Below are 19,001 nucleotides of genomic sequence, written 5' to 3' on the forward strand. Positions count from 1 at the left end.
GCATTGATTTTTATCTTTCATTTTTTACAGCACAGAATGGGCCATTTAAGCTAGCTGCAGTGTTTTTTTCTGGAGTCTTTTTCTTTGGGGAAAAAAGTTAAAGAAGTTTTCATTTATTTCTAATTCCAATTACTTTGGGGTTTTTTTGCCATTTTCCCACTACCCAGTCTCTCCAATGGTACAATAATACAATAATCTGTGGGAATAAATATGATGAAGGGGGCTGTTTTTTAGTATGAATAATAATAACAACAGTATCAGAAGTCAGAGTTCAATTACTTCAAAAGACATAAGAAAGAAAGGAACAGCAGCGGAGAAGAGTTCAAAACAATTGAAATGATTGTAGCACAACATTTGATTTTATTGTCCATTTATTATAACTCAGTAGCTACATTTTAATTATTATTATTTTTTGCTGAACTTTTCTTCCCCAAATTATTTGGCACTGGCACCAAGCATCTGTCTATACTGACTCTATTTTAAGACTCTTGGCACAATTTTACCGTATCTTTACTTCTATATATAACAACAGTGACTTCTTAGTGTTTAGTTGCCTTCTAGGAACTCACCCGTTGTATTTTATTACACACACCTATCCTGTATACAAGGAGAACTGCAAATGATCTGCATTCTTTCTTAGAAAGTGGTGCTATATGCCAAGTAAACGCAACACATTTTCTCTCTCTACCTCTCTCTGTTAATTTCTTCTGGTTAATGAGAGAGGGAACTCAAGCCTTGAGAAGAACTGCCCAGAAGCGGTACAGAATAGGTTTTTCATGTAGGCCATCACTATTTACCCAATGGCATCTCCAGACAGGACTGAGAAAGATCCAGATCTGAGCTGTAGAAGGCTGCAGCCTATCAGAGCACAGACTACTGAGTTGGATGGACCAATGATTCAATAGAAGACAGCTTCATATGTACTTCTCTGGCCCATGAATGGGGCAACACATACACACAAACTGAACTCTGCTGGCTTCAGCGAAAAGCTATAATGATTTCGGGAAGACATTAATTGCTATACACTTGAAGGATCACCCACTGTGGCTTGTAGGTAGTACAAAGCCTCTAGTGAGACTTTTGCAAACTGCTGTGTCTGAAATACAGGTTACAAGCAACAGATGGATAGGAGTCCCTCCTACCAACTTCAACTGGTGAGGAGGTTGTGATCGTTTCTTTCTTTACCAGGATCTGGAAGGAATCCCATATTCTTCCATACGTCTATAAAGCTGTTGGAACCCCTGTTCAAAGTAGTAGCCTACACTCAAATGATGGGGAAATGGTTGGGTCTGCTGGCACCTGGAGCAGCAGCCTTGGTCTCGACTCAGAGGGGCCAACCTGATACATTAGTCCAGCAGCACCAAAGGATAATCCAGGTCCCCATATCATGCCAAAGGCTGAGTCACAGTCTAAGGCCAGCAGTGCAAAGGCTCTGGAGTCTGAGACCACAAGAGGCAGGCGCTCTGGAGTCTGTAACCTCTGAGCCTGCACTCCATGAGAAACTGACTGCCTCCGCATCTGAAGCTCACATTCTCAATTCACCACATCAACACAGACAGCACACATCAATAAACAAAACAAAAAACAACTTGCCAGAAAGGAGGAGTTCTAGGCTCCAAGCAATCTGGCCCTGTGAGCATAAAAGCTTTTCAGTTAACTCTTGACTCCTTTGGAGCAAGTTGTTCACTCGGAGCTATCCTTGGTGCTGCAGCTAATGACCTGTCTTGCTTCAGCATGCCCTGTGCCAAGAAAAGGACAGGACAAACACTTACATAGTTTTTATATGAAGTTGGCTTTGCTGGCTATGCACAATAGGGCCAGAAGTTCCATGAGAGAAACTGGGGCAAATGTATCAGGCAGCTAATGTAAAGGATTAGCACTATATGGGCTCCTGCTCACTAATCTCACTCACTGGCTACTGCTGAGGCTGCTGCAGGCACACAATACTCTTGCAGGGCTTTCCACCTCTGTCCTGTAGAAGGGCCACAGCTCATTGGTAGAGTAGTTGCTTGTAAGCAGAAGTTTCTAGCATTTCCACATAAGGCTAAGGGAGACTCCTGTCTGAAACCCCGGAGAGCTTCTCTCAGTCAGTGTAGACAATGCTGACCTAGATGTGCCATTATTAGTCCACTTCCTACATTCCTCTCAGTCTTGCTCTGAGCAACAGGGGTCCTTTTTCAGAGCAAAGCAATCTGAGCATGGTGGTCTGCGAGAGTGTTTGTGTCATTGATTTGCTATGGTGGCTAGAAATTCCATTTTATAATTTGTTTAAATGTACAAAAGTGGCAGAATGATAAAAATGGCCTAAGTGTTGAGTACGGTATATTGGAATCTGGTGCGGTGACAAAATAAATGCTTCTCCACCCCAATGTATAAGATTGCAGCCATATTGTCCTTTCTGATTTCCCCTCCTAATATCTATTTATTACCGGTATATATTTAGGTTTCCTCTGTAATCATAGGCTCAAACACAGAATGCTATTTACTGCATTATGAACAACATACCAACCTCAATTTGGAAATTTTCCTTAAATTTTGTTTTTGTAAAGGCAAATATTGTAAAGGCAAATATCATATAAATACTGACCTTGTTTCTTTCAGCCCTTCTTTCTGAATAACTTCCAATATCTGCTTTGCAGTCATTGGTGAGTTGGGATGTTTTTCCAGTGCCTAAAAAGAAATATATGTGTAAGAAGGTAAAAAATCATTATTGCATACATTTAAATGATTGTGTCATTGATCATGCACTTTGCATAATGCTGTGTAAAAAGTGGGAAGTTGTCGTGTCAAGACTGGGGTCTTTTATCAACTGCCGAACAAGCACCTTAGCTAACAACAGGTTTAAACTGATAATCATGGGTGAAAACCTCACAAAATGCACAGGAAGACTCTTACATGGCAGAGAACTAGAAGAACAAGTCCTATTATTTATTATTACAAATGCAAGAAACAATTTCCTGTAAGGTAGGGAGAGAAGGGAGGTAAATCTTGCTACTGTTTGGACTGTTTATTGTCACTAATAGTGCACTTTCAGGGAACCCCTCCATTTGCAAAGCTCTTAGAAGAACATGATAGGCTTCAGAATGTTAAAGAATGAAAAATTCTTAACATGGGTGGAAAATGAAGCGTCAGAAACCATCATAATTGGTTGCTGAAATATACTTTCCAGTTCAGCTAAGTTTTCCACTCCTTTGCCTTTTATGAAGTCCCAATTAATATTCTTCCATTTCGTCTAGCTGGTATGAAGGCTTCTGCCTCTTTTACTATCCTTCTAGTTGGTACCCTCCTCCATATTTTTCTTCTTAGTCCTACTTCCAGTCCTAAGAATTCAATCAACCAAGTACAGGAAATGATGACAGCACATAGACTGTATCTAAGGATATTACCAACTTAGCACTATTATAACATGCCTTTCTACAATGAGAAATAGGCAATTAGCTCATCATCCATACCCAATCACTCCTAAGCTGCTCTCCCGGGAATGTCATGACAATCATTAGAACAGCTGCCCACCAGGAATAAATGGTGTCATACCAAAAATTACTGAACATTAATAACTGGAGAAGAGGTCAGGGATTTCTTTAAACAAGTACTATGACTTCCCAATTACTCAAGGAAGTGCTGCTGATCCACCACAATCACCATATTCCAGATGTCATGTCTGTTGTCCCTGCATAGCAGGAGATGCAGAATCTGTGTTCCTCCCATCATTCCTGATCATTAGCCATGGTGACTATTGCTGATGGGAGTTGGAATGCACAGGTCCTCCACTGCTGCCCTAGTATAACAATTTTACAAAGATGCATGCCAATCATGCTGAGCTTTTGCACGTCTGTCATGTTACAATACAATGAATTGCTAAGGCTGCAAATGCAATTCTCCAGCAACAGCTGTGCTCCAAAACTTGAAGATCAGAGACCAAAGAAATTGCAGATAAAAACAATACTTCACCCTTAATATTGGCTGCAGTAAAAGCTCCCCCCACCAAAAGAAGTCTCATTCCATTCAGATATATAAAGCTACTCTTTTATTTTTCAAAATTTCCTGTTCTCCCCTTTTCAACTCCCAAGACCACATACCAGTCCACTGCCCATCATAGTATCCCATCACAGTTTGGATCCTTACCCATAAGAGGAATGAAATCCAGAGATTAAAAACCACACAGAAGCTTTGGGAGCCAAACCATACTTCCAAAGAAACAAATTTCAGATAAAATGAAACAAAACAAAACACAAAAAAGGTTAGTTGCAGATCCAGCAGTAAGCATATAAAGTGGATTTAAGACCTCAGTAAAAATTTAAAAGATAAAGCTTTATTTAAAAAAAACAACAAGAAGAAGGAAGATGAAATGGAGGATAAGGCAAGAAGAAAGAAACTCAAGCTGAACTGGAAATATTCCAGAGTTTAAACTGAATAGACTTAAAAATGGTCATGAAGGGGAGGGAACTATACTGTACTGGACAAGGCTATGAAGGATATTGGGTACACTCGAAGGTGGGGTTACTCACTGTGGAGGACTCCCTGTTTCTCTTCCCGCGTATGGGCCCTCAGCACACCTGGGCAGCTCCTCCCTGAAATTGAGAGAATTTGGGTAGCCCTGTCCCCTTCTCTATGACATCACAGCCTATTCTCTAGAGGAAGTTGTAATGTGAGGTGTTACAGCACATTTGGATGGAAAGGGAAAGGCAATCTCATGTCCACTTTGACCATGAAAAAAGGAGAAGTAGGGTAGAAGCTGCACTGAACTGGTGCAGGAAACAGTGGGTAGACACAGGGATGGACACGGAATAGCATCATTACAAAAGACACGGCACAAAACAAAAATCAAGCTGACAAAGCAACACACACAGCACACAGTTTTTGATCAAACAAGGCAGCATTACAGCCACTACAGTAGGAAACAAACAGAGCAGGACTCAATAGTATCCCAGGATGCACAAGGGCTGAATATGAAAGAGCAAATTAATAGCTTGCTGCGTCAATTACTTGTTATTGCATACACTAGTGTGGGCAGGAGTTACAAATATCTTGCTGAATTGTGAATTTTATTCATCCAATCCTTAAAAAAAAAAAAAAGTTTCCACATACACCCATGCCAAAGAAAAAGAGAGAGAAAGGGGGAAGCATTGCTTTCCCACAGCAAGAGCCATTTATTGATTCTGAACATTTTAAAATACAACCTGGAGTCATGTAGTTTCTTTGGAAAGAACAAAGCTTACCCAGTTTGTACGTAATGCTAAGCCAAAGCTTAGCTCAAATATAGGAGTGTGCATATTCTTGGATAGAAGATCATACACTGCCCTCTTCTCCCAGTCCTCTTGCTACCAAGCTATTCCAGACTAAGCCCAGACAAACCATAAGTTATAACCAAACTTTGTTTGGTTTGCAGCTCATTGTTTTATCAGAAGAAGATGACATACTCAGACAAACCATGGCTTAGTCTCATATAGTGAGGCAGCAGGTAAACCACTGGGAACCCTTCTGGGAATCTTCCTGGGAACCTGCATACTCACATGTTCACAAAAAACCATGGTTTGCTCAGTATTGTGTATAATCTGAGCCAACTCATATAATTCATTAAGTGAGACAGCTTTTAAAAGAGAACCAAAACATCTATGTAGCTTAATAAGATGCTTATGAAAGAAAATAAAAGCTTAAGACATTTCAGTGACATTTCAAATGGTGTTGAAGTGGACATGATAGACCAGGACAATATTGGTCAGATGTCTGATAAATAATCTACTAAAAGTGACAACACTTCCTACCTCCCCCTTTCCAGCACCCTTTCCCTTCAATTTTATTGAATCTAAAATGAGAAATGACAAGCTAAGATGCAACACATTAGACTACAAAAACTGGTGAGATAAAGAAAATGTTGCCCTACATTTAGTAAAACAGAGTGAAAAAATATGCACCCCCCCACTTTTAACCACTGGGGGGGGGGGGTGTGACGAAATGCCAGGTGGCACTCATCACGGGGCCTGCAGGACGCCCAAGCCAGGCGTCTCTCCTGGGTGAGATGCGGTGGCTTGGGCACATGCAGGCTCTGCGCTGCCCAAACGGGCAGCTGAGTGGCAGGAGGCAGGCAGACTCCAGAGGCCCTGCAGTGCGCCCTGCCCCTGGGCATGCCGCCCCAGGTGCCCGAGCAGCTTTCTCTGCTGCTTATAGTACAGTGTACTACATTAAGTAATTCCTGAAACTTCAAGGATGTCCCTACCAAAAGACTCATTAGGTTTCAGACCTTTCTTGAAGAACTAGAGGAACCACAGTGGAGAACAATGTCTACAAATGCAGGACACCTTATATTTCAGCCACAAATGCACTGCCATGGCATTGCTGCTGAACTGTAAGAGTTTGGTTCTTGCACCAAAACTCTTATATTCAACCTCAATAGACTATTACTTGAATGTTTAGCCTATTCTCTCCTGAAAGTCATATATCAGGAAACAATTAGCAGCATGCTTATCCAAAGCCAAACACAACATCTCATACAAGAAACAGAAGAGATACTAAATGAAAAACCCTGCCAACTCCCCAATCACCCCCACAAAAATGTTCACATAGAAGAAGAAAAGATTTTATATTAATTCCAGAAGACATTCAGTGTATGACCACAGGAAACTGGGGCGAGGGTGGGGAGGGGATTTGAGAACAGACTGCTGCCATTCAGAGGTTACCACTGAGATGTCACTTTAGTATGGGAAACAAGGAATAGGTCAGTCTCAAAGGTATATTGGGTTCAAGTTGTTTAGGATTTCAGAAATTTAAACTAGCATTTAGAAGTGTGGGCCAAATACCATATGAAGTTAGTGCAGTTTCTGAAGCAACAGTGCAATGTGCTCCTGCCAAATTAGGGCAGATGTGTTCAGCATTATCTGAAGCTTCTGAAGAGTCTTCAAGGGCACTCCCCACATTAAGAACTTTGCAGTCATCAAATCAGAAGGCATCAAATGCATTAATAATGGTGCTGAATACGACAGAAAGGGTCACAGGCTACTAAATCAGAGGATGCCTACAAAAATTATTTTTTGTATCCATATGCTACTCCTTCCTGAAGGTTAAGGACAGCAATGGAATCAGGAGTACAGTGGTACCATAGGTTAAGTACTTAATTCGTTCTGCAGGTCCATTCTTAACCTGAAACTGTTCTTAACCTGAGGTACAGTGGTGCCCCGCAAGACGAATGCCTCACAAGACGAAAAACCCGCTAGACGAAAGGGTTTTCCGTTTTTCGATGCGTTTCACAAGACGAATTTCCCTATGGGCTTGCTTCGCAAGACGAAAACGTCTTGCGACTCTTGCAATTTTTTCCGCTCCCCCCCTTTTTCTAATCTGCTAAGCCGCTAATAGCTTTTAGCCGCTAAGCCGCTAAGCCTTTAATAGCCGCTAAGCCGCTAATAGCGCTAATCCGCTAAGCCGCTAATAGGGTTGCTTCGCAAGACGAAAAAACCGCTAGACGAAGAGACTCGCAGAACGGATTATTTTCGTCTTGCGAGGCACCACTGTACCACTTTAGCTAATGGGGCCTCCCACTGCTGCCGTGCTGCCGGAGCACAATTTCTGTTCTCATCCTGAAGCAAAGTTCTTAACCCGAGGTACTATTTCTGGGTTAGCGGAGTCTGTAACCTGAAGCATCTGTAACCTGAAGTGTCTGTAACTTGAAGCGTCTGTAACCTGAAGCGTCTATAACCTGAGGTACCACTGTACAGCAATGTTCACCTGAGTGGCAGGTGGGGGCTGCTAGCTGATCATGGACAGAAATTGCAGAATATATAACATCTCTAGATCACAGAATGTAGAGGTCATCATTAATGTAAAGCTTAAGGTTTGTAATCATTATAAAAGTACACATGTATATATCACACCTTTACTCTTCTGCATACATGTTAGCAGGGGACACAGTCCTTTTGTTGTCTATTTTCCTCTGCATTTTCAGTGGAGAAATGCTATTCATTCTTGGCTTTCTACAAATTCACCTAAAGTTAAGCTAACACATGCATAGTTTACTGTATCTTTTTTAAAATAAGAAATATAGTCTACAGAGATCTATAGATGAAGGACGATATACAAATTTTAAAAATAATAATAATAAACAGCAATTGGGGGAGTTTCCACCCCTGCAATATCAAATAATGCCCTACTATATGCCCTATTTTGGTGTTCTGTTTACTCACTTGTGAACAAATAGATGAAGGAGTGTAATGGAGTGCTACTAAGCACCACCCATTAAGATGCATGACTTTCACCCTCTTTTCAGTATTCCACAGATTTGAGGGTGAAGCTCTGAAGCAGGAAGCCTCTTCCATCCATGGAAGTTCCCTATGCTGTACAGAAGAACCATGATTGTACAGAATTCTAAATCACATGGGGAGCCGGGGCAAGCAGGATTTGGCTCCCTGCTTCAGACCTTTGGCTGAGCCTTGTGAAGGGTTGAAAGGTAGACCAAGAGGGTTGGGTCTTAGCAGTGTGCCCCCACTCCCACTTCATGCGTTTGTTTACACATGTACAAAATGAACATCCAAATAGGGCTTGTGAGTTCTTTTGTTAGAATAGCAATTCTGGACTGGGGTTACTCACTTAATTCATAAAACATGACATGTTCTGTGTCTTGATCAATTCTAGCAGGAGTATTGCTAGTGAACTGTGAAGAAAGACTTAATTTGAACACCTCAGAAAATACTGATATCCAAGGCATGTTTGCTGTCTATATGAAAAGCCTCATTTACATATGAAAAGAGTGAGGAGAGAAATTGAAACTAGGAGAAGGAAAGCTTCTTCCTGTTATTAATAATGATAATAATGATAATGATGATGATGATGATAATAATAATAATAATAAGTTTCATTTTTCATTTTCACAGGCATTAGCCAGTATATTTGGGGACCATGAGAAGAAAATAGGCAGATCTGCTCACAAAGAAATGAAATCTTTGCCTCAGTTGCCAAACATCAGTTGCCAAAAGGATGTTGTTCTATTTTGGAATACCAGCGGGAGGGAATACTTTAGGTTTCTCTCTTCATAACATACAACATGCATGCTAGACAGTTGTTGGAGTGATCCAGATGCAGACCTGGCAACTGCTCAGGCTATGTGGTTCCCAGAGCCTCGAGATAAAGGGAGCAGGGTTCGCAATCACTCTGGACTCCCTTTCCTCCTTTTGCCTGGTCCAAGTATTTTGGGCATCCAAAATGAGACAGAGGTGCCTGCAAATGGCCAGTATTTTGTGGGAGGGATCTGAGCACAAAACAAAAATTTAGAGACCCTTCCACATGTATAATATGTAGGGCTATAGCTGCTGTTTTCCCACAGATTCTTCGTATGGTTACACTTCTGCATGTCTCATCTTGTGAGACAAACATCTGGGTTTCATCTCCAACCAGATGTGTTGAGCTAAGGCTGCGCCATGATTTTGCTTACCATGGAAGCCTTACCTCTGATGTCTCAAAAGCACAGACCCACTGTTCTCTCCTCTCTTCAGTATCCTAGGCTGTCTTCTCTCTAATTCCTATACCCTCGAGCCACAGCACCATTGAACTACTGGTCATTAAGTAATATAATTGTAACTCTGTATCACCAGTCAATTATATTTGTTTGCTGACTCAGACCAAATCTATTCCTTAAAAGTATTCCAGAAACTAAATATGACAAGTCAGGGTTCTGAGCTAGAGGCACGAGCGGCAAGATCACTCTCCACATACACAGATGCTCTTGCTAGCTGTCAGTGATATTCTTTGCTACGTTTGTTAAATGTTATAATGGTTAGTGTCATAACAAAGAACAGCCATCATGTTATGACATTTATCTTCATAAATGAGGAGAGGAAGGGCATCTGCAAGTTATTCCATCGCTTGCTATGAGACGATTAATGTCATAGGAGATAAATCAGCATCTACAGTACATGAAATGAGAGACAGCATCCCAAAGCATAGCCATACCCTCTAAGTAGCTATGTTTGCAACCAATGCATTATCCACAAACACACAGCTGTGAACTACTCAAATTAGTTCTCAAGCAGGAATAAAAGTACAATCTTCATTTTTAAAAAGTCAATGTATATTGGCTTTGCATGATTGTGCAGTTCGGCTCTTTCATCCCTTCATGCTTCTTCCAACCTTTTATCTGTTTTTTGTCACAGAAATGAAGGCCATTAAGATGTATCATTCTAAGGATCCTAAATAACAAAACATGCATCACTCTTTGTGTAGAATGGCATGGCACATAAAACATGGGCAAGGGCTGCACATTTTGGGAAGAAATCCACCTAGAGCCAGATTCTAAATGTGTTGATGAATATAAATGCTTATGAAGATAGAAGAGAAGTTAGCATGCAATGCATCCACACAACTAGTATTTTTCTAGGATTGGATTGATAATTTAAAAGGCACTATATGATTTTTTTAAAAAAATCTCAAAGGGTTAATCTGATGTGTACATTAAGTGTGTAATTGCATTTCCATCCCTTAATATTTCAAAACTGTAGAGGGGCCAGGGCACAGATTGAGATCACAACGCTAAGTGCGTGTTACTTTTTCCACCCACATGACTTTTGTACACATTTTCTCAATTAATTCCCCCCCTTCCCCAAAAAAAGCTGTTATTTGCCTTACACTGGAACTGCTATGGGCCCAAATAGTAGATTTCCTTATGAAGCAAATAGTAGAATGGAGCAGAAATGACATGGTGCAACTTAACTCCCCCTTCCCTGTACCACAGCCCTAATTCAGATCACGGTCCCTCCTCCTATTTTTAAAAAACCAACAATATGGAAATTTGATCACACATTTAACGTATCCAAGACCAGGAGCAGAAGGAAGCAGCATTTCTATTATAAAGTTTGTTTTCTGTTTTTTGTTTTAATGCACTGTTTCATTATGTTTTATGTTGATGGTTTCTAAGGGTGTAATCTACTTTGACTTTTCTGCTTGGATGGAATGAATATTGGAGTACAAATCTTGTGCAATAAACTACATATAATACTTTGCACCATCCCTGGAACTCGTGTGTGGTGGAGGTGCTTTTTAGAGAAGGGCTAAAGCTCTGTAGTAGATAGAGCACATGATCTGCATGCAAAAGGAAGGTTCGATATCTGGCATCTGCAGAAAGGACTGGGAAAGATTCCTGTCTGAACTGGGGCATAAAGCAGGGCAGATTCAAATTCCTTCCCACTATTTCCAATCAGAAGTCCATGGGGGCTTACCCCTGGGGGTTTGGGGGGGTTGATCAGACTGTTTCCTGTGATCCCTCATTCATGTTCTTTTAATGATATGGAAAGTCCACAGGATCCAACTCATTATCTTTGCTTTCAGGTTGCCAGCCTCCAGCTATGGGACAAATGTGAACTTAGCCAGCTAATGAGACATCATTATTTTGCTCTAGTTATCCTCCTTACCAGGGTACTTCTTCCTTTAGCTTAAAATACCACAGGGTGTCCCCACCCCATTTAACTGAAAATGGTTCACTACAAGAATGTTTGAGGACTACTGTTTCAAAAAGAGTCATACCTACAGCAGCATCTCACAAATCCATACAGAAGAAATAGGACATGATCTGATTATTTTCTGGAAGGTGAGTTTTACCCAGCAAAGATCTAGAGCGCATATACAGATGACAAAATTCAATGGGCCTGCTACTTACATGTCACATTTCAGATTAAATATCTACAAAGCATCACAAACCAAACTCAATTATTATAAAACAGGAATTTCTGTCTTTCTTCAGCTATGCATTGCAAAGAAATAACACACATGCTACCATGCCAAACAAGTACAAAGATAGCCTTACAAAACAAATCTGAGGAAACCCTGAGGCAAAAAATACAATAATAAAATAGAGTACAGCTCTTCAAAGCTGCCTTGATTACGGATCAAAGAGAAAGGCCATCAAAACCTCCTAAAGCAGCAGCGTTTCTACATGTCTAAAAGAGAATTAACTTAGAACAAATATGGAAATAATGGAAGGTCTGTGTTAAGCCAGCCACAAAGAAGTCCTTAGTGTAGTTAAACAAAGTCAAATCAAATCCCTATTTTATAACAGCATGAAACTCTTTTACAATAGTTTAAATTCTATTTATAGTAGCAAGAGTCAACACTTGAGATAAAAGTCAAAGGGATTAAAGTCAAAGCTCTAGCTATACATAAGTTATGATACTGATTTTTGGTGTCGTTTGTGGCCTTCAAATATGAAGACACAGCGTGAAATATTCCCTCACTACTATATGATTTAGTTCAACTGTACTATCTCAGCAAAACAGAGAAGGGAGGAAATTGCATTTGGGTTTTAAAAAGCTAGATATGTTAACTGCGCCAGTCTCTGTCTCTCTGTCTTGCAATTAGTGCTTTTTTTTTTTTTACTGCTTATCAACCATAATGGGTATCTTTAAGTTACAGGTTACTGTAATTTATTCATGAATGAAAATCACATGCTTTCTGCTGTGTTGCACGGAATGTTGCTCATGGTCTACTGAAGGAGATACTACTGTTAGTATGTGCACCAAGATTTGCCACAACTGAGCACAGTGCAAGGATAGATCTCAAGGTGTACAAATAAAGTGTGGTAGGCAGAGGTGGAAGCACATGCATGCATATCCATTCATGCTTTGTAGATCTGTATTGCTCTACCTTGTAGGGATAGATAAGTTCACCGGACGTCCCCCAACCCATTTCCCCTCTTTTCTTCCTAAATTGCTAATCCACTCATAGCAAAAACAAATAAAAATACAACCCCCAACCTAGTTTTAACTCAAACTGTAATTCTTCATGATCATCTTCAACATGCTACTTTGAATCCAGATTTATTCCAGATCTTTGATTAGGTTATCCATGCCTTTTCCTCTTCACACATGCCCCATGTGAATGGGGAAAGAAGCAGTTACTGTATTGCAATCTAGGTATACCCTGACCCATGTCACTGAGCAGCTGGGACTGCATACGTCTGTTTTAAAATGGCTGCATTACAGTGTGATGCAGAATTAATCTGCAATGAGCTTTTATTTATTTTTTTGAAAAAGTGCTTTGGGGGGGGGGTTAAAAAAACCCCATAGACATACGACATGGAATTTCCCATAACTGATATTCTTCATTTGATGGATACACTGTCAATAACACTATGACTTCCTTAGGCTTTCTACTTCCCATGACATTGATTTGTTGTCACCATATTCTGCTGTTTTTGTTCCTTTGTTGTTCTTAACCATTTTTATTCACCATTTTATTCTTTTATGGCAATCCTGATTTTTAACCACCTGGGGAACCCCTGTGTGGAAGAGGTAGAACAAAAATCTGTGAAACAAACAAATATCAAAGATGCTGAAAGATACTTGGGAAGATGAGACAACAAAAGAATGTTTGGACGCCAATAACTTCAGATGCTGATGTCTTGACAGTAATTGCTGCTGTCACCATGTACTCAGAAACCAACATAAGCAACTCCAGAAGGTACTAAACTGATCCTAAGCTGAGGAGCTCAAAAACATACTAGTGTGGTGTTTACATGCAAGCATTGTTTCTTTTTCACTTACTGGAGAATATTAGTAGTGCAGGTTTTGACCTATAAAGCGTTTAACAGTCTGGGTCCTGGGTGTCATCTCCTGCATAAACATGCCCTTCCACTACTACTGGAAACCTTCATATTGATGCCCCCCACCCATCTCTGCAGCCTTCTTAAATGAGCAATGCAAAGAAATAGAGGGAAACAATAGAATGGGGAAAAACCAGAGATCTGTTCAAGAAAATTGGAGATATGAAAGGAACATTTCGTACAAAGATTACCATAATAAAGGACAAAAGTGGTAAGGACCTAACAGAAGCAGAATATATCACAAAGAGGTGGCAAGAATACACAAGAGGAATTATACCAGAAAGATATGGATGTCCCGTACACCCCAGGTAGTGTGGTTGCCGAACTTGAGCCAGACATCCTGGAGAGTGAAGTCAAATGGGCCTTAGAAAGCACTGCTAATAACAAGGCCAGTGGAAGTGATGATATTCCAGCTGAACTATTTAAAATTATAAAAGATGGTGCCGTTAAGGTGCTACACTCAAAATGCCAGCAAGTTTGGAAAACTCAGCAGTGGCCAGAGGATTGGAGAAGATCAGTCTACATCCCAATCACAAAGAATGGCAGCGCCAAAGAATGCTCCAACTACCGCACTATTGCACACATTTCACACGCTAGCAAGGTTATGCTTAAAATTCTACAAGGCAGGCTTAAGCAGTATGTGGACCGAGAACTCTCAGAAGTGCAAGCTGGATATTGAAGGGACAGAGGAACCAGAGACCAAATTGCAAACATTGCTGGATTATGGAGAAAGCTAGAGAGTTCCAGAAAAACATCTACTTCTGTTCATTGTCTATGCAAAAGCATTTGAGTGTGTCGACCACAGCAAACTATGGCAAGTTCTTAAAGAAATGGGAGTGCCTGATCACCTCATCTGTCTCCTGAGAAATCTCTATGTGGGACAAGAAGCTACAGTTAGAACTGAATACAGAATAACTGATGGGTTCAAAATTGGGAAAGGATTATGACCAGGCTGTATATTGCCTCCCTGCTTATTTAACTTATATGGAGAATTCATCATGCGAAAAGCTGGACTGGATGAATCCCAAACCGGAATTAAGATTACCGGAAGAAATATCAACAGCCTCAGATATGCTGATGACACAACTTTGATGGCAGAAAGTGAGGAGGAATTAAAGAACCTTTTAATGAGGGTCTGAAGCTCAACATCAAAAAAAAAAAACTAAGATCATGGCTACAGGTCCCATCACCTCCTGGCAAATAGAAAGGGAAGAAATGGAGGCAGTGAGAGATTTTACTTTCTTGGGCTCCATGATCACTGCAGATGGTGACAGCAGTCACGAAATTAAAAGACTCCTGCTTCTTGAGAGAAAAGCAAGAAAAAGTTAAAGCTATGGTTTTCCCAGTAGTGATGTATGGAAGTGAGAGCTGGACCATAAAGAAGGCTGATTGCCGAAGAATGGATGCTTTTGAATTATGGTGCTGAAGGAGACTCTTGAGAGTCCCATGGACTGCAAGAAGATCAAACCTATCCATTCTTAAGGAAATCAGCCCTGAGTATTCACTGGAAGCTGAGGCTCCAATACTTTGGCCACCTCATGAGAAGAGAAGACTCCCTGGAAAAGACCCTGATGTTGGGAAAAATTGAGGGCACAAGGAGAAGGGGACAACAGAGGACGAGATGGTTGGACAGTGTTTTCGAAGCTACAAACATGAGTTTGACCAAGCTGCGGGAGGCAGTGGAAGACAGGAGTGCCTGGTGTGCTCTGGTCCATGTGGTCATGAAGAGTCGGACACAGCTAAACAACAAAGCAGCTAAAAGCAAAACCATTTATGTAATGGTGCCAGACCTTGGAACACCCTTCCCAGTGATTATTTACCAGGCACCAGAGGTGGTTTTAGGCTGCACTGGGCACCACAGTGGGGCACCGCAACAATGATGTCAAACAGATCACAAGAGTAGGGTTGGGGGGGGGGGGATTTAAAGCTGCACAGGGCACCACTGAAATTTGAGAGCCCCAAGTCCGCCACTGCAGGCACCTATATTGTTATTGTTTGGCACCAGGTTAGAAGCATTTTTGCTGTATGGGGCCTTTGCTAAAACCTGCTTACTTATATTTTGCTCCTACTGCAAGCCACACTGAGAATTAAAGAGAACAATGGATTGTAAATCTGTTAAAATCTACTGCCCTAGGGAAAGTCAACCAATTAGGGTGTAACCACACAGTATGTTTGCCCACACAATTCTAGTCTGGTGCCTTAGCAAAATGCCAAAAGAGCAGAAAGCAATCCACAAGGAAAGACATGATGATGTGTAGAGCTACTCTTTCCTTCAAGCAGCCTATTTGGTCAGCACACAACCCATAATTCTCTGAATCGCTCAGTCAATATAGATTGTGCATGAGTGCCATGTGGCTGACATTCTCCTTGCACCAATATGGCCTCTCCCCCCTTAACCATCCTATGCAAACACAGACAGCTTAAGGCACCCATCTATTTTATATTTTAAATGTTATTTCATGGACACAGTTCAGCAGTTTGCACATAGTCAAGTTTTAGTTATGTATTCAAACTGATTGCCTGAGTCAGCATATACAGGTTAACCTTTTAAAACACTATAGATTGCCCATAAAATATTGTATAGAATGGGAAACAAGTATGCTTGCTCAGCAGCTTTATTAAAAGCCGATTATCTTAACATGAACATTACCCCCGTCAGAATGTCTAGCTTATACAAGGGTTACTCACTAGGTAGACCCCCTTTCCAAACAAAACAAAAAACCCCTACAGCTGCCACTGATCTCACTCACCACTCTACCTGACACCTGTTCTCTGACTATTCAAACAAATGGTACAATTGAACAGAAGCAGTACTGGCATGCATCATGTTGATGAGTAGTGCATGCATAATACGTAGTAGAGCACATGACCTGTGCCAGTATTCTCTCTGCCTGTTCACTCATTCAGCTGTCTCTCTCAATAGCATAGTTGGTGGTATGTTGGAAGAACATGAGTAGGTAAGACAATCAGCCAGCAGAGGCCAATTGTCTCACTCTTAATGCCAGTCAATGGCACAACCTTCCATTCCCTCACAGAAATTGGACTTCGAGCTGTTTAGTACTTTTGGCAACTGAGCATTCTGAATCACACACTAGATCACCAATGACAGATGCTTCATAATCCTTAGAAATATAGGGTGTACAATAATATGTTTGGGATGTACAGTTTATTATGTTTCCAAAGCATTCAACAATACAAATTGAAGCATGTTTGCCTGAAAGAATAAAGTGGAGCCGAGCACCACTTGATGAATTAACATATGAGGAAGGGACAATAGAGAATCAGAATGCCATACAGAATACTTCAAACTAATGGTTATGAGAATATCCTAAGGACCTTTAGCCTCAGATGTTCAGGGAAATAATTTTAAAAGCTTCTCTACATGATCCAGAGATTCATATTGTACAAAAAAAACAAAAGCCTAACACCCCCAAACCCAAGGAAGAACACTTTGTTTAAAAACAGACCACCTCTGCTTCTCCTTTTTGAGTACAACCAGAATATATATTTACAGAATATATTAAAAGGTTTTTGTCCCCTAGAAGAACTGAGGCTTGAAACACATTGGGATCTTTCATAAATATTAGTTTACGTAAACATGTTGGATTTCCTTCCCCTTTTGTCATCCTGTTAAGCTCTGATTCTTTCATGCCTTAGGAGTTAAAGGTGAAGCTAATAAGAATAAACATTAGGGTTATGTATTATTATTCTAGCCAGCAATCAAACACATTTGTCGAACAAGTAGAAAGAACATGCCTGCCTGCCTTATATCAAGTCAGAACATTCACCAATCTGGGTCAGTATTGTCTATGGACTGACAGTGGCTCTCCAGGATTTCAGACAGACATCTTTCCTAAACCTACCTAGAACTGCCAGTGTTTAAAGTAAATATATGAGTGCCTCCTAAAGATACAGAAGTCCTCTAAGGACTGGCTTGTGTTCTTGTACAAGGCCTATAATTTTAGCCTCAGTTCTGGTATACACAAAATGGAACTAATAATTCAAATAAAGCTACAAAGCTAAACCTATTTTTATCTGCAATGCACTGATACTATTTCAAATAGCACAATGGGAAAGAGAATAAAAGGGAAACATTTATTAGTCAATGGGTGGTGTAGTGCAAACAAGACATCAGGCTACAAACAGAATTAATGTTCAACAGTTGCCCAATTTGCATAAGAGATCCTGCAGAAAAATCCTGCATATTAAAATATGTATTAAAATGTATATGCATAGCCACACTTCAAAAGGCAGTTATACCTGCACTGACAACCTTAACTACCATTTCTGAGTACTCTACATCCTTTTACACTTTAATAGTATACGGTGGCTTTATACTGAGGGATGACATTGCTACAACGAATGGTTTAAATATTTGTGTTACTCTGCCCTGCCCATGGCAGATTAAGCATTTGGTAACTCAGTACTCATGGAATTCTGTAGTGTGAACATTGATCAAGCTATCACAGGAGTCATTCCTTGAGAACATATTAGGTCTCAACTGTTTGCTTGTCACTGAAATTGATTCAGTAAGGCCAGAAATAAAATATTGATGAAGAGAGCAGAATAACAAACTGGTGAAATGCTTACCAGTGAACACTTTGTGGCGTCACCATGCTTTGAGAGATCTCAGATTAAACCCTAATTCAACTACTATACCAGAGCCAATGGAAGCGATATGTGTTCTATCTAAAGCATTGTATATTGAGGATCTTGCCTTTGAGTCAAATAGGAAATCAGATTGTTAAATTCCATGTAACACACTGCTGTTTAGAAGTCCACACCACATTATTTGTTGTTCTGTAGATTCAAACTAACCTGGGAATAGAAGATCACTAGGTATTTTGTTGCAGGCAGTGCATTTAGACCCAAATTTCAAACCTGACTGGCAGATATACTTCTGCAGGGCCGGAGGAAAGGTGAGGTGATGGACTCAGGCAGCAGATCTGGCCGGAAGGGCGCACTGTTTGCTGCTGCTCTGCCTTCTCCTGTGCCATGGGTGGGCTCTACCACTGCCCCTGGCAAGGGGGCACCCACAGAGGAGGCAGCGCCAGGGGTGATAATAATAATAATAATAATTTATTATTTATACCCCGCCCATCTGGCTGGGCCTCCCCAGCCACTCTGGGCGGCTTCCATAAAAACCAAAAATACAGTAAAATCACACGTTAAAAACTTCCCTGAACAGGGCTGCCTTAAGATGTCTGCTGAATGTCAGGTAGTTGTTTATTGCTTTGACATCTGCTGGAAGGGCGTTCCACAGGGTGGGCGCCACTACCGAGAAGGCCCTCTGCCTGGTTCCCTGTAGCTTTGCTTCTTGCAATGAGGGAACCGCCAGAAGGCCCTCGGCGCTGGACCTCAGCGTCCGGGCAGAATGATGGGGGTGGAGACGCTCCTTCAGGTATACTGGACCCAGGCCGTTTAG

General features: G+C 40.9%; 1 protein-coding gene across 4 annotated transcripts in view; it reads right to left on the reverse strand.

The window, feature by feature from the left end:
* ASXL3 (ASXL transcriptional regulator 3) overlaps positions 1–19,001 on the reverse strand; it is a 101,734-nt gene that overhangs the window by 77,889 nt on the left and 4,844 nt on the right. For 3 of the 4 annotated variants that reach the window (XM_083747512.1, XM_083747514.1, XM_083747513.1), the window contains exons 2-3: positions 4,509–4,571; positions 2,588–2,670 (exon numbers count right to left, since the gene is read on the reverse strand). In XM_083747512.1, the coding sequence (XP_083603638.1) occupies positions 2,588–2,643 (56 nt within the window). In that variant the 5' untranslated portion in view covers positions 2,644–2,670; positions 4,509–4,571. The remainder of the gene's footprint in view (positions 1–2,587; positions 2,671–4,508; positions 4,572–19,001) is intronic. The other variant, XM_083747511.1, reaches the window with a different exon arrangement.

This window comes from Podarcis gaigeae (genome assembly GCF_964106915.1).
Source record: "Podarcis gaigeae genome assembly, chromosome: 7".
Lineage (NCBI taxonomy): Eukaryota > Metazoa > Chordata > Lepidosauria > Squamata > Lacertidae > Podarcis > Podarcis gaigeae.